Consider the following 16,288-nt stretch of genomic DNA (forward strand, 5'->3'; position numbering starts at 1 on the left):
GCTGTTGCGTGCCCGGGGGGACCAGCCCGATGCCAAGTGTCTGTTCTAGAGGCACTAGAAACTGGGAGGTGCATATGGAGAAAACAACTTTTCCCCCGTGTCTTGCTCTCGGAGCTTGCTGTGATCCTATCAGCCAAAATCACACTCAAGCAAAACGGCAGTTGTATGAGGAGGGAGCCTGCCACGCTCTGCCACCAAAACTACGTGCAAGAATAAAAACCGGCAGCGCGCCGGAGCTGGGCTTGGGGACACCCGGGGGCTGCGTCGCACCCCGCGCTGAGACCCCCGGGCAGGCGTGGCCGAGGCGGCCCCCGTCGGGCCAGGGTCTGTCAGCCCGGGGCTGGCCGGGGGCCGCTCCCCCGTCCCGTTGCCGCCCTCGGGACGGCGCCGAGCCCGTGTGCGTGGCGGCTCTCCCCGGGAGGGGCCGGGGCCGTCCCCGTGTGCGTGGCGGCTCCCCGCGGCGGGGGCCGGGGCGGGGCGGGGAGCGCGGCGCTGCCCGGGCCGGCGCCCCCGCCCTCCCTTCCTTCATCCCTCCCTTCCTTCATCCCTCCCTCTCTCGCCCGCTCCCGCTCCGCGCACGACGGCGGCGGCGTCCCGCCATGTCGGCCGCCAAGCACCGGGGCCCAAAGGGGGGCAGCCCGCCCGCCGCCGCCAATGAGCGGGGCGCGCAGCCCGGCGGCGCCGAGGAGCCGGCGGTGAAGAAGCCGGCGGCGGGGCACGGCCGGGGCGGCAGGGCCGCCGCGGGGGGCGGAGGGGGCCGCTCCGGCGCTGGCCCCCGCCGCGGCTGGGCGCTTCTGCTGGGCGCCGCGGTGGTGCTGGGCGCCGCGCTGCCCGCCGGCTGGTACGTGCGGCAGCTGCGGGAGGAGGTCGGGCGGAGCGCCCGGGAGAGGGAGGCCTCCGAGCGGCAGCGGCAGGAGCTGGCCGCCACCCTGGACGCCTTGGTGCAGAAGGTAGCGCGGCGCCGGGCACTGTCGGGGGGCGGGCGGGCTGTCCCGCGGGGCCGCTCCGCGGTTGCGGCGCTGGGAGAGGGCGGGCTGGGGCGCGGGGACCGTCGGGGCGCTCGGTATTGCTCGGCGGGGCGGGGGGCAGCAGCCGCCTCTGCAGGAAGGGGGACTGGGCGGGGGTTCACCCGAGGGCAGCGCTCGGGTAGCCCGGCTTGCGGGAAAGCGAACGTGTCCCGTTACCCCGCCACCCCGCCTCTCCCCATCCGTGCTCTCTCTGTAAAGATGCTTTCATGGCTTTAGAGGGACAACTCGAGCCTGGGCCGCGGTTATTCCCAGCGCCTGCAAACGTGGCCTCGGTAAAGCGAGCAATCTCCGGCAGGCAGCGCAGAGCGGGGCCGGGCCGGGGGCGGGACCCCGCGGCGGGCGGGCGGCCCCCGGGCCAGCCGCAGCGGCGAGCGCAGCCGGCTCTTGGTCCAGCCTGCGCTTCCAGGGCTTGGGCGTGAGGCCATTTTATATAATGCAGTCAGCACGCTTACGTGTTGGCAGCAGTGCAGACCTGCAGCTTCGAGGGCCTGCTGGCGGTAACTTTATATCTTGGACTCTTGCAAATAATGGAAAGCCGGGTGTGGCCAATGGGCAGCTCTTTGTCGCCGCGTCGAGCGGGCAGGTGTGCGCGCCCAGGTGCGGCAGCGCGGTCAGACGTGGCAGGATCCTGCCTCGACGTCCCTGCGTGCTCCAGAGAACAAAAGCTGTGCCAGCTTCACCGAGCAGCAGAGGCCGTGCCAGAAACACTGCTCCTGCCGTACCTCGCCTTCTGTGTTCCTGCCGCTGCCTCTGGTTGGGCAAACGAGACTCTTGGTGTCCATGGCAGTGCAGGACCGGGAAGAGCTGTGAAGTAGTTTGCAAAGGGTGTGGCTCAAGTGAAGCAAAATAAATGCTCATTTCCCTCCTCATTTTTTTCACTCGGGCCTTATTAGCCCCCTAGCAAGAGTTTCACAAGTGGCACTGTGCATCTGGATATGCCTCAGGGTGCCTAAAACCTTTTAAAAAAATGGCGTACGTGAAGGCATATCACCAACGTCTAATCAAGCTCCTGTCTAGGGAGTAGGTAAATCGTTTGGAAAGCAGTGTGTAGAGTTATGACTGAGTCAGATCAAAGAAAAGGAAATTCTTGTCTCAGCTTGACTGCTTTCTGCACAGCTCGCTGTGCAGATTCCCTGTGTTCTCTGTGAGCTCAGGCCCCGGGCCGGTGGCAGTGGGACAGGGCGGAGGGACAGGCGCTGGCAGAGATCCTCTGGCCGCTCTGTGTCTCTCTGGGAAGCACGGCAGCCTGCACACGTGGAGTTTGTAGGGTCAGACTCACTGTTTCCTCTTCCTTACGACAAGGAGGAAAAGGAAAACTCGCATGAGGCGGGGAAAGGTTTGTAAAATTCAGGGCTATAGTGTTGTTTCTGAATCTAATTTTAAATCCCGTGTTTTTTACGCTCTGATTCCTGGGCCATGATTTGAACTAGCAAGGGTGGTCGTTTTTCCCTAGTTTCTAAGGCATTTTTACAGAGTCTTTGCAGGAAGGAATAAAATGCAATGGCAGGGCATACAGGACGTAAGATTACAATATGTGAGTGTAGCACCCAGATGTATGTGCAATATATAAGCCTTTCCAGGCACAGGAATGGGTACAACTTTCTGCCTCCTATCTCCATATCAATGCGGAAAATCATAGGTGTATGTTATATATTCTAGGATTCAGGTATATAACAAAAGTTTATAAATAGTTGGTTTCAAAGAGAACTGAAACTGCCTGTTCGCCTCAGATGGCTGATGTTATACATAGAATAGTGCAAGAATTAAAGGTGCGGGGAAAGAGATCACAGAGAGTTTCGATGTAACCCTTGAAAGCTTTGCTTGCTGTGATTTGGCTTTGCCTTTACAGAAGAATGTACTTGAGGAAGGGGAGACCGGGCCATATTTCATTGCTTTGCAAAATCGCAGGGTCCTGCCTTGCACTTTTGGAGTGCTGTCAGCACAGGCTGCTGTGTGGAACTGGCTTTCCCCTTCTGTCTTTTACTGCAGAGAGCTCCTGTCAGGAGTAAGCATTATATAAACTCATCTGCTTTACACATCAGCAGTGGGAGGAGAAAGGAAATGATGTGGAAGTTTAGTCTTTAATACAGCACAGTTCTCAGAGGGGCCAAGATCCTTTGGTGTTTAAACATAGCATAGTATAACCAGTTAAAGAAGACATAGTTGTTAGCTATAGACATATTTTTCTGTCCTATTTATGGTGTTAAACATTTCAAGGGCTATGGTTTCAAGTCTTACCAGCCATGAACACCAAACAGGCAAACTCGGGCGTAGGTGCACACACAAACCAACTGTGTAGTGAATGTGAACTACTACTTTGAAGTTGTGAGTTTTACTCCTCTCCTGCAAGGTGTTTGCTTTGGGCCCCAGTGGCTCTTGGTTAGGACAGATCAAATCAGAAACTGGTCTGATTTGAAGACTCCAGTCCATTTTATTATGTCAGAGCTCGCTGATCTTAAAGTGGCTGGCCCAGCTGGAAATACAGGAGAATAGCATCAAGTGACACTATAAGCATCGACCAAATGCGGTGGAGGAGCAGGTATAAAGTACTTCCACTTGCAGATGGGTGGGATCCATCTCTGTCAGACGTACAGCAGCAGAGACCTTCTGGCCCTCTGGAGAGTTCTTCTGGCCATTTCTGATGCCTTTTCTTAGACTAACAATTGAAGATAGTTAAATTGCAAATAGGATTTTGATGATTTGGTTGGAATGTGTCAAAGAAACTCTGTCATAAGAGGGGGAGGAGGACTTTCCTGTACCCTCCTTCTAGATTTCTGAAGTCCATTCATAGTGATACAGAAAAAGCTCTCTACTAGGAAAAAAATCAGAATGAATGACAGCTAAGATGTAATGAAAATGAGGTTGATAAATCAGTGTAATGGCTGGTGCCCTGCTGTGAAACGTGTTGCAGCGTTACCTGCCTCTCCTTCACCCCAAGCTCATTTCCAGTTTTGTGTGTAAGCACTGCAGAATACATGTATAGGGAATGTAGAGTCATTACAAAACTTCCTACAGAAGAGGAGGGGACAAAGAAGTCGTCTTTGTTGGTATTCTTCAAACTGCAGGGATCTGTTGGAGCAAGGGCAAGTCTTGTGGCCAAACTCTACAATCCTTACACAGTGTAGACTTCCATGAAAACTGAGGAGGATTTGGCCAGGGATTTAGTCTTGCAAAAATGCATATGAATAACTTAATTTATAATTAGTAAGTCTGTTAGGTCTTCTGAAAATAATTTCTAGATTCAGAGCCTGACTGGGAACTGCTGGAGCCTACTTCAGTTAAAGATAAAAAAAATACAAGCTCTGTATATTTCTTTCTAAGACCGTATAAAATATACTTCTATTTTTAAAATAAAACCATCCCTCCAGCTGTGTATCTAATCAGTAAACATGGCAGCCCATGTGGCAGGACTGATTAATGTACCCCTCAGACACAGGGAGTAGCGTGAGGCAAGGGAACGTGTGTTACTCAGCACTCGCCATCCTGCCAAAGCCTTGAGGTATTTTCTACGCAATGGATTCCTGTTGCAGCCAGTGGGAGTTCTTACATTGCTTTACAAAGTTTAAAAAAGTACAACACACCCACACACAAAGAGGTTTCTCCACGGTCTTGAGACTGATACTCTGCTTGGCCTCAAAATTAAGTAACGTCTGCTTCCCGGTTGGTGTGCCTGGATCGTACCTTTAAATGTGACAGTAAATGAATGTGGTGGCCACTCACCCCTTGACCTTTTCCCTGCCGCTGCTACTAAAACCAGCTGTAGTTTTTATAATTGGGAAGCTTAATAGCATGCCGGATCCAGTGGTGACAACTTTCTGTGAGTATTAACCTGTGACAGAGGCAAGTCAGTCCCCTTGGCAGCTGCCCTGGCTTTGTTATCTGCCTCCGTCCATACATGTGCTCCTGTTCACTAAGACCATGCTGGTGTATGCATGTGTGTGAATAATGAGGTACTAAGTATTTAGAACATTCAAGCCCTTCTGGTTTTTTTTATCTTAAAAAATAGTTAACAAGAAAAATATGTGTCTCCATTGGTGTCTAGGAGCAGCAAAATGTCATGATTACTACTCTAATTCTCCAGCCATTCCCAGCTCCCCTTTCTCCCTAATTCTTCTTGTTACTCTTTCTTGTCTACTTTGAAACTTCTTTCATGTTCAGGAATTGGCCTAGGGTCTGATTGCCTGTTAAAGTCTAATTCCAGCTTTTCTGTATTCAGAAGCTGATGTCAGATGTTCTTTAGTTTGGTGGGGGGTTTTTGTGTGTGTGTGTTGTTCTTTTTTTTTTTCCCCCTCGTTTTCTTCCCTTATGGACTTGTGGCCCATAGAACCAGCAGTCATATAGGGGAGGGATGGCTCAGGGGTCTGGATGCAAACCCTGGAGACGTGAGTTTGATTTTCACTGCCGTGGATTTCCTGGATCATTTGTGGCAGGTCAGTGAGGCCAAGGATTTTCAGCAGAAGATGTATGTATCTATAGAGCTATAAGGCTCTAGATGCTGGGCTTTTTGTACCTCCCGTATCTATATGCCATAGGGTCACCTAGGGAGCATGAAGAATCACAAGGTGATCATTTCACATGGTAACGAGGGCCATAAGGATCTTAGACACAAAGGGTAAGGATATAGGTAAGGATGAAATCAGAAGTATTAACCATCTGGATTTCTGTTTCAGGTGCGTTCCCTTCAGGCCACATTTGGAGAATTTGAATCCTTGATGAAAATTGCTCAGCAGAAGCAGGAGGTTACTGAGAAGGCTGTTAAACAAGGGGAGACTGAAATAAACCGTATCAGTGAAGTGCTTCAGAAGCTGCAAAATGAAATTTTGAAAGACTTGTCTGATGGCATCCACATGGTGAAGGATGCAAGGGAACGAGACTTCACATCTCTGGAAAACACGGTGGAAGAGAGACTAACAGAGCTAACCAAGTCTATAAATGATAACATTGCTGTGTTCACTGAAGTCCAGCAAAGGAGCCAAGATGAAATCAACAATATGAAAGTAAAGATTGATTCACTAGAAGAGGCAGGTGTGTATAAACACGAAATTAAGGTGCTAAAAGATGCTCTTGGTGAGATGCAAGCATCCATGAAGACCAAAGAAAAGGACATAGAAACCTTGAAGAGTACAATAGACTCCATGGAGTCTGATGTGTATACTGAAGTGAAGGAACTAGTCAATCTCAAACAAGAACATGAGAAATTCAAAGAGGCTGCAGACACTGAACACCTTTCGTTAAAAGCTTTACAAGAGAAAGTTCTGAGAGCTGAGGAATCTATTATGCAGCTCCCTGGTGACATTAAAAGACTCGATGAAGATTTACAGCAAGTTAAAGCTGACCTCACCAAATGGGAAGACAACGAACTCTTCAGAAAAGCATTAGAAACTTTTGGCAAGAACAGTGAGGGACTGGAGTCTCGATTGAGGCACATAGAAGACAGCCTGGAGTCTCTGGCTTCTGTTGCTGCGCAAAACAGTGAAAAGTTGCAATCTTTCCTTTTGAAGGAGGCAGAATATGAGAATAAGCTCAGTACCCTAGAACAAAGCATCACTGCTCTTCAGGGGGTCTCAGATGTGGATGTAATTTCAGTCACAGACGTTCTGAAAAATCTTGGTGAATCACAGACCTCCCTGTACAATGATGTGGAAAACTTGAGGAGAAGCATCAGTGACCTGCCATCCTCCGGTGCTCTTCAGGATGTCCAGAAGCAAATTAGTACTTTATTGGATCAAGGAAATCTTCAGACGGGTCAAGCACATTCTCAAGGCTATCTTGAAAAATTTTCTTCAGTGGAAGGCTCTGTAGATGAACTGAGATCTTCTGTAAGCCAGGTTGATTCTGATTTGAAAATGATAAGAACTGCAGTGGATAGTTTAGTCGCCTACTCAGTGAAAATTGAAAATAATGAGAACAACTTGGAGTCTGTGAAGAGCTCAATAGATGACCTGAGGAATGATCTGGAAAGGTTGTTTGTTAAAGTAGAAAAAATACATGAAAAAGTTTAGGCAGTGGTCCTCCTTGTGCAAATAATGGATTAAGGAGAATAGCTTTTGTATGCCCAGTTTTTTACTCTTTTTGAAAGCAATTTGATACCTCCAAAGAGAATAAGAATACTTTAATAATAGAAACAGTTCTGCTTATTTCCTTTATTTCTCTTTTGTTTAATTTTCTTTTTTAAATTTTGTTTTAAGAAAACATGAGTTTAGTTGGGGATTGAGTTTCTAAGGGCTCATCTCTATAATATTGTACCGCTGTAACTGTAGTGGTGTAACTAAGGCACTACGGCCTCGTTAGCATGGGCACATGTTTAATGGCATGAAGGTGTTTCACACTATGACGCTAGATATCCCACAGGGAAGGGCTACAGCTGTTGTGGTACAAAAAACATACTGCTGTACGCACTGAGAATTTTACTGGGATGTTTTGGTTTAAGAAACAAATGAACAAAACTACACCCCTACCTTGAACAGTTTAGACCAGTAAACTTCAGTGTGGACCAGGTTTGAAGCAACTCATGAGTTTCTGCAGTTTGGGACTCAGCCGGGTGGTCAGTTTACCAGGTGTCAGTTGAGCTGTAGTATATTTCTCTGAGTCCTTCATCTGTACAAAGGAGCTAACAAGGGTTTGGCTGAACCCCCAAAGGGAAGGTTGAGGTAAGTGGCATTGCTTGGGTGAAGACCTGAGAGGGATGTTCCACCATGTGGTGGGCGAGATTCCTTCGTTGTGACCATAGGTGTATTTCCCAGCACCGTCAGCTGCTGGTGCAGAGAATTAGTGCTTAGAAGGGACTTCTGAAGGATGGGACTAGTTTAAAAAGGTACGGTAATATTTTTGTCATATTTTTGGACTATTTACATGATGAGGCTGTGTCTTTCCTGGAAAGGCTGAATTTTTCTGTGATACAGGATTTTCTCTAAAAATGATCATGAGTTCCAGTGAGGAAAGAGAAGGACTAAAATTTCACCTCTCATGTTCCATGTATAGTAAGCATGCTAACGATAATAGTACACTCCAAAAACACGCAAGGGGGAAAGTCACCATGAAATCAGCAGAATTGCTTCTAAGGTGTACACATTTCCAAGTTTTCACACAGCTGACAGTGACCTGAACTGTTGTTACGTATTCAGGACTTGGTGCCTGATTCTTGTCACCATTGTTGTGACTGGGTGGCTGCCTGGGGCATTGGTAGCAAAGGATCCTTCTAGGAACTTGTTGAGATTGAGGAAGAAGTGTCATAATTCTCTAGATGTTTATTTAAAAGCCACTTCCTCATGGAGCTTTCTTGTTTTTCTGTCTTTTTGGAAAGGATTTCTAATATCCCTCCTTTTCAGGTTTACTTTTGAACTTTATCCAGGATTTGGTAAAGGGGTTGGCACATGGATACCTTGGAAATAGGTTGTGGGCATCATGCTCACTCAGCCTGCACCAACCAGATCCGTGACTATGGTAGAAGAATTCCTAGAAATAGCACCTCCCAGAAGTGGTGTGCTTGTGGGAAAAGCGCAGGTGAAAAGGAGTTCTAGGTAAATATTATTACTGAACCATATCTAGTGTTGTTCCCACTGTAACCAGGAAAGAATTGCTGGCAAAGAAAGAGGGACCCATGGCATTAAGGTAACTGTTGTCACTGTTGGAACTGCACTGTTCTTTGTTGATTTCTCAAGTTCTGGAACAATGTTGTTTAGGTTACTGTGAAATGAACTGTATGGCTTATTTGCGATATTTTTAATACATAATAAACGTTTGGAATATTCTTTGCAACTTTTTTGGATTGCTTCTTTTTTAACGCGGTGTGTCCCAGGGTGATTCCAGTGGGGTACAGGAAAGGGCTTGGAGGAAGAACCAGATGTGACGCAGCCCCGTACTCATCATCAGATTCCCCAGGGGAGCATGGAGGCAGTCTTCACTCTAGTGGTTACAGAGGAACTCTTGAAAACAGGATTTGAGCCAGTTCAACACAGTGGTACTGACCAGAGGGCACCCAAGTTTGAGATGCAAGGTGTGACATAGGTGATTTATGCAATGAATGAACACCGTCAGACACTGCCAGCAATGCTTTGGTAAGACTTTCTGAGTGCCCGAAGCATGTACAACAGAAATCATGTGCAGAAAGGACCTACATAATCTTTCTGAAGTGGCTGCTGCTTTTGGACAGCTTTGAACACTGGATTACAAGGCCCATATACCGATACCATCTTCATGAAGGATGCCTGGCTTTCAAAACTTTGGGAAAGTGTGATTTCATTTTGATTGCCCACAAAGATGGCCCCAAGTTTGCCATATAAGCAGCTTTGGAATGGTGAGAGCCAAACTGCGTTTCCCCTGTGCTGGCTTGTAAAGGAGTGCTGGCCTCATTATGTCCTGGCAGTTCTTGAGGTCAATTTCATAGAGGTAGGTAATATTTGTTATTAGACTTCTTGTATATATGTTCAACAAAAGAGGTGAGCACACAAGCTCTTCCATCTAAGAGAGGTTTGACATAACCTGTTGACCAGGTTGACGTGAGGCTGGCGATAAGCACGCAGTAGCTTTAATGAGTAGTAGTAGCACGATGAGGGATCTTAAAGCTGCTGCGGAGCTGGCACTGCAGCTGGGCCAAATTTGATCTCAAAGATTAAATGAAAAATGACTATTTACACTTCTAGTAACTTAAATTCTGTTCAACTATTGAAATGACCTATTTCAATAAAGAATTCTCTGTAAATAATACAGCTGGAGGCAGGCACAGCATCAGGGTCCCTTGGTGGGCTGGAGATTCAGCTTTTATATTTGGCTTGACAGTCTCGTTGAACACAAACGCTTCCTAATTCCCTCATATATGCTCACTGAGCACATCCAGTCACTGTGCTGCTCTTTACCATTGCTTTTACACTTGGCAATAAAAGCAGCGGAGGTCTCGAGCAACACCATTTATGTTGCCAATGTTCTTTTACATCATTAGTTCATCAATAACATGCTGATACAGTAAAAAATTTCAACGTAAACTGTCCAGCTGATTGATGAGGTATCGATTGAGCCAGTTCATTAACATTTGTCTTCATTTTCAGCTCTCGTAAATGGAGAAGCTATTACACTGTGGGCTTGATCACGCTTGAAAGGGCTCAGCCAAATATCTACACTGGCAAACACGATGGAGATAAATCTTGTGCTGCTAGAGAACTTCTCCCAGGAGGGCTCTGACTGCTACCTCAAGTGAAATAACCTATAACACCAAGCAGAGTTCCTCGTGGTTTAAATGTGTATGTTAGAGGTGTTTTTAGAAAACAGATTAGTGATTTAGTATTTTTACCATCTTATTTGACAGAACACAGCTGGTAGTGTAAACAAAGCTGCAGAGAAGTTAAAGGACTACAGGAAAAAAGGCTTAATGAGATGCACAAACACCACAATGGCCTAAACCCACTCAACGCGGGCCCTCCATTCTACTCAGCGCTGCTAAGGCCAGGCTCTGCCGTTTGGGGCACGGCCAAGAAGGGTGCGGCTTGAGCTGTGGAGGGACTCTTGAGGAGGAAAAGGATGATGGATGAAGACAAGGGGTGATGGTTTTAAATGAAAAGAGGGGAGATTCGCGCTAGACATGAGGAAGAAATTTTTTACACTAAGGGTGGTGGAACACTGGCCCAGGTTGCCCAGAGAGGTGGTCGATGCCCCATCCCTGGAGACATTCCAGGCCAGGCTGGACGGGGCTCTGAGCAACCTGATCTAGTTGAAGATGTCCCTGCTCATGGCAGGGGGTTGGACTAGATGAGCTTTGAAGGTCCCTCCCAACCCAAACCATTCTATGATTCTATGATCAGAGGCAAAATGTTCTGTGAAAAAAACAGATTAAACAATTGGGCCTTTTCAGGCTTAAAGAAAGCGGAGGGAGGAATGAAAGGAATGAAAGAGATAATAAACAATCTTCAACTACCTAGAAGGCTGTTCTGCAAAAGGGCCGAACCCATGTGCTCATTGCGGAGAGGCTGAGCAGGTGAGAAGGACACCAGCGGTGGGGAGACCGGGACCCCTACGAGGGGACAGCCGGGCTGCGGGTCACGCCCGGCCGGGGCGGGGCCGTGGGCGGGGCCGGGGCGGGGCCGGGGCGGGGCCTGTAGCGGGGCCGGGCGGTGGGAGGGCGGCGGGCGCCCCCCGGTGGCGGCGGCGCGGAGCTGCGGCTGGCGGCTCGGGCGCGGCTGTGGGTCTGTCCGCCCGCCCGTCCGTCCGCCCGACCCACCGGAGCTCCCTCCCTGGGCGGGGGCCGGGAAGGTGCCCAGCCGGGCGCCTCCTGCTGGGAAGGGCCGGGCGCCGGGTCCCCCCAGTTCCCTCTGCCGGGTCGCGCAGCGGCAGCCCCTGTGTCGCCCTGTTCAATACTCTCCTTACCTGATACCGTTCCCCTGAAAAAAACCTTCATCCAGTGCTGGGTTGATTCTAGAACAGGGGTGTCAAACTCATTTTCACCGGGGGCCACATCATGTAGTTTTAGGACTGTATAAGTGTAGGAGTAGTTACATTTATACGGTCCTAAAATTACATTCCGCCCTGTGAAGGCAACCGCGAGGCTGATGTGCCCCCGGTGAAAATGAGTTTGACTCCCCTGGTCTAGGAGCGACTGCTCCTTATTCTGCCCAGTTCAGCCATTTTGCTAATAACTGGTCCCTGGCCCATTTGTTGTGTCATCACCTGCTCAGTGTATAGATGTTTAGGGAGTGTGAAGCTGTCACTGTTTTGTTCTTGGTTTTAAATCAGCTGTGTATGATATTTAGCACTGCGAGATGCTAACGCCTGCTGGCTCTCTGAGTGCTCGAACATCGCTGCTACCCTGCCCCTGCTGCGTGCATTTTAGTCATCATCAGCCTCCCCCAGCTGCGGGCAGACATTTACGGTTATCAGAGATGCGGAGCCAGAATATTTACACGCAGGACTTTATCGACACTTATTTGTAAAACCTGACATGAGATGGTCAAACGGCATACAAAGTGATTCCTTTTTCCAAGAACCCATTTGGCCTAACACTGACCAAGGATGCTCAAAGAGCAATTCCACCTTGGACAACAAAGCAAAAAAAGTTTATTTTCTGCTTGCTCACACAGCAAAACCTCTGCTTAATCTCCAGTATACAATATGTCGCAAGCTCCCAATATAATATATCTTGTCAGGAGTCAATGATTGCTCATGCACTGAGAAAGGGAACTCAGAAATCTGTTTATAAGTGCAGAGTTTGATGATTACTGCATTTATAATGCAAATACTATACCCTGGAGCTATTCAGAGTTAATCCATCATTACAGTCGTAGCCTGCTAGACCTCAGACAAAGAGATCCCTGAACTCTGCTTTTTTATATTGGAGCTTATGTAGCAGGTGTTTCTTTGGCTGCTATGGATATACGAATAATACATCTCAAAATCCTTTCCAAGATGATGCTATCTAGATGCTCGGCTTAGCATTGGGGGATGAGTCTTTTCTCAAGTGATTCCAGTTTCACTGTGAGAGAAATGAAAGCCAAAGACACAATTTCTCATTTCACTACATATCCTGTTTAGAAAAACATAGTTCTGATGTAATACTTATTAGCAGTTAACTCCTGTGCCCCACCCTGGTGTACATCCACAGTTCTAGAGGAAGAAGCTAGTTCAAATAAGGCTGGCTTTGTTCCACTCTGAAAGATTTTCCTTTGGCACTCTCTAGATGTAAATGTCACATTTCCTGTGGATAATTCTTTCCTGTCAATGCTGCCTAGGTTGGGGCTAGGATGAAGTCCTACAGTTATGAGTAAGGATGGAAAACAACAAATGGACAAAGAGTCAGGGTTACCTTGAAACTCTCTTTTTTTTTTTGTGCTCCGAGTTTCAAACAAAGTTAATAACGATAATGTTTTCTTTTCCCCTCCTTTCTCCCTTTTTACTCAACTTCCTATCAATATACACATGTCAGGGGGATGCAGAATATGATGTTTAAATATTAGTTGCTTTACAGTAATAATTTGAAGCCACAAGCAAAAACAGGGCTTGAGATGATAGCCCCTGCAGAGGCACCTGTTTAGAGAGAGCACTGCAAGAGACACGACCTAAACAAATGGGTTAACATCATTGTTAGCGGCAGGTAAAACAAAGATGTTGCAGTTCCCACAGTGTGTTTGGACAGTCCACACTTTGGTGTCACTCGGGCCAAAAAACCTTTCCGCCAAGTACTTCATTGCAATAGAATCACAGAATGTCCTGAGTTGGAAGAGACCCACAAGGATCATCGAGTCCAGCTCCTGTCCCTGCACAGGACAACCCCACGGTTCACACCATGTGTCTGAGGGCCTTGTCCAGTCTCTTCTTGAACCCTGTCAGGCTTGGGGCCGTGACACCTCCCTGGGGAGCCTGTTCCAGTGTCCACCACCCTCTGGGGGAAGAACCTTTTCCTACTGTCCAACCTAAACCTCCCCTGGCACATCTTCCTGCCATTTCCTCAGGTTCTGTTGTTGGTCACTAAAGAGACGAGATCAGCGCCTGCCCCTCCTCCTCCCCTTGTGAGGCAGCTGCAGCCCCATGAGGTCTCCCCTCAGTCTCCTCTTCTCCAGGCTCAACAAACCAAATGACTTCAGCCGCTCCTCATACGGCTTCCTCTCCAAACCCTTGACCAACTCTGTAGTCCTCTTCTGGACACTTTCCAGTAGCTTAATACCTGTTTTATCCTGTGGCGCCCAACACTGCACACAGCGCTCCAGGTGAGGCCGCACTGGTGCAGAGCAGAGCGGGACAATCACCTCCCTCACCTGGCTGGCAGTGCTGTGCCAACATTGGTGCACCCCATACTTCCCTGCCCTGGAAACACAAAATGCTCTGCACAAGAGAGTGGAATCCAGCCTCCAAGGTGGTCTGCCTGGAAGCCAGGGATGTGGAACGGGCAGCAGGTCACCTCTGCGCTGCGCAGTCTGGGAAGCCTCACTTGGACAACCTCTGCGGAGTGTTCCAAGTCTGTAAATTGAAACCAGTGAGGTCCTAAAAGAAAATTTCCAACCTGGTGGGAAACTGAGAAATTATGGAGCAACAAGGGGCCTTCCCCAGAGCCCACTGAAGTCAGGTGCTACTCTCCTATTTGCCTGGTACAAAATCAAGGCCAAAGCACTTTGTTCAAAGCCACATAGAAAGTTCACAATGTACCCAGAAACGATTTCCAGTACCTAAAGCTCCAAAAATCCTCTTCTTTCCTTTGAGTGCATTAGGGCTGTTCACTAGAATACCTAATAGGTAACAGATCTTCCTATACTGAGTGAGCCTTTCCTTTTGGAAATCCTCTTCTCAGGGTCTGGACACAGCAGTGTAAGAACATTATCAAAGGAGGTAGTACATGATTGTACAGTTTATGGTTTACAGAAATAAGATTTATGAGACTCAGGGCATATTTACTAGCTATTTCTGTTCAAAAGATTGCAAACGTTAACAGTATAGACAGCATGATGCTCATCATTAAGCTTCAGAGTAAACACCTGAAGGACAGTCTTCTTGATGCTATTGCTTCCAGCTGCCTGGAGTTTCAGGCAGAGCAGCTATGCTGGTACACATTCAGCTGATGCCTTCAGAGATCCCATCACAAGCCTCAGAGCTAGAAGCAAAAGACACATGGACTGATGGAATGCCCTGAGTGAACGAAGCTGTTATTCCTACATCAGGTGTATAACACCATCGCCCAGAGGTTCAAACCCTATCCTAACAAGCGCTGGATAAGGAGATGTATTTAGGCACCTCTCTCCTAGAATGCTCTGGACACCAAACCCCTCTCCCAATGGCATATTTTGTAGGATTAAATGTGGACTTCAAGCACCCCATTCTGATAATTTTTGTCTCAGCCCCATACCAGATTTCCATCATCATACATTCAGGTCTGAAGGTGGTATTGTTCTTAGGAAATTCATTAAGTATTACACATTCTTAGGATGGTTTCTAAGAAAGGGAAAAAAACTCAGTTCTGTCTAATGTGTTTAACATTTAAAAAAAGATATGCAAGAAAAAGAACAGATTTTCATTCAAGAAGGAGAGATTTGTATTGCTAAAAATAGCCCTACTATGCTTTTGTGAACATGAGATTGATGGAAGGATAATTAACATTTGCTGGAATCTGAATCCTTACAGATAATTAATTGAGGTGATAATAACCTCTTAGACCCATGAAAAATACCTCTGTACTTGAATGCTTTCAGTGATCAAACTGCATTACAGCATCCCAGAAGAATGTCACAGTCTTCCAGTAGCTGCAGGTTGGTGGCAGGACTGGAAAAAGCCCTGTACCTCCTCCTGAAGTCATTGGGATTTTAAAGCTGCAGGAGCTGTAGAGACACCAGAATGACTCCTCGTGGCTACCTTTGGGTTCAGGGGAACCTCCTTTTATTAAGCCAGGCCAGGACATCTTAAAGGCTCCAGAGGATATTGGCACACATGCATTTTTATGTTATCCTGTAACAACACTTCTATGAGGTTCAACAAGGCCAAGTGCTGGGTCCTGCACTTGGATCACGACAACCCCAGGCAGCGCTACAGGCTTGGGGAAGACTGGCTGGAAAGCTGCCCATGGAAAAGAACCTGGGGGTGTTGATTGACAAATGGCTGAACATGAGCCAGCAGTGTGCCCAGGTAGCCAAAAAGGCCAACAGCATCCTTCATTTGTTTATAACGAATCTTATATTTCTTCTGTCCGTTCTTCCAGCATGGACAGGGAATACTTATAATGCAGTTGGCAACAGACAGTGGTATTATTACACTGGTCAAATACAACCCTCAAAAATAATTTTTCGTTCAGGCCACAGAAGAAGATTAAGGACTTTAGGCATTGCAATTATGTGCTCCGGAAGTGCTGGCAGCTCCGGAATGCAAGACAGAAATCTTGTGTTTGAGCTCTCTAGAATGAGTATATTTTCACCAATGTCCACAGGAAAGACTGAGGGTTGAGTGAGAGGTTGCATTTAGATTTCACTCATTTGTTCATCTGGTTTAGGGAATCACTACTCACACATAATCTTGCTGTTGTAGTAGAAATTCTGCAAGTACTTTTGGCAGAGACATATGTGTCTCGTATTAATGTCATAGGATCCTGCCCCTTGCAGCATGCATGCTGGCTCTCTGCTTAACATAGCTCAGTGATGCAACTCTTGTGCATGTGAAGGTCAGTCCCCAGACCTCAAACGGCTGGAGTAAAGGCTTAATCTGTTGAAGAGTCCTACTACATAGTCCTTTCTTCGTATCTTGATTTGCCTTCGCAAAGCTCTTCAGTTTCCTTCAGTTTTGCACTCATTAGAGCTGGT

General features: G+C 47.6%; 1 protein-coding gene across 1 annotated transcript; it reads left to right on the top strand.

The window, feature by feature from the left end:
- The first annotated feature begins 542 nt into the window (after window positions 1–542).
- CKAP4 (cytoskeleton associated protein 4) lies at window positions 543–8,779 on the top strand. Its single transcript, XM_065626716.1, has 2 exons — window positions 543–950; window positions 5,699–8,779. Exons 1-2 carry the CDS (start codon window positions 600–602, stop codon window positions 7,028–7,030), a joined length of 1,683 nt encoding a protein of 560 aa, XP_065482788.1. The 5' UTR covers window positions 543–599; the 3' UTR covers window positions 7,031–8,779.
- The last annotated feature ends 7,509 nt before the right edge of the window (window positions 8,780–16,288 follow it).

This window comes from Caloenas nicobarica, chromosome 1 (assembly GCF_036013445.1).
Source record: "Caloenas nicobarica isolate bCalNic1 chromosome 1, bCalNic1.hap1, whole genome shotgun sequence".
Taxonomy (NCBI): Eukaryota; Metazoa; Chordata; class Aves; order Columbiformes; family Columbidae; genus Caloenas; species Caloenas nicobarica.

What these genes read in the sequence shown, in the direction of transcription:
- CKAP4 (XM_065626716.1), top strand. Translation starts at nt 600, where the DNA reads ATGTCGGCCGCCAAGCACCGGGGCCCAAAGGGGGGCAGCCCGCCCGCC. An exon ending in TGGACGCCTTGGTGCAGAAG is followed by an intron (nt 951 to 5,698) that starts GTAGCGCGGCGC and finishes TTTCTGTTTCAG; the next exon opens with GTGCGTTCCCTTCAGGCCAC.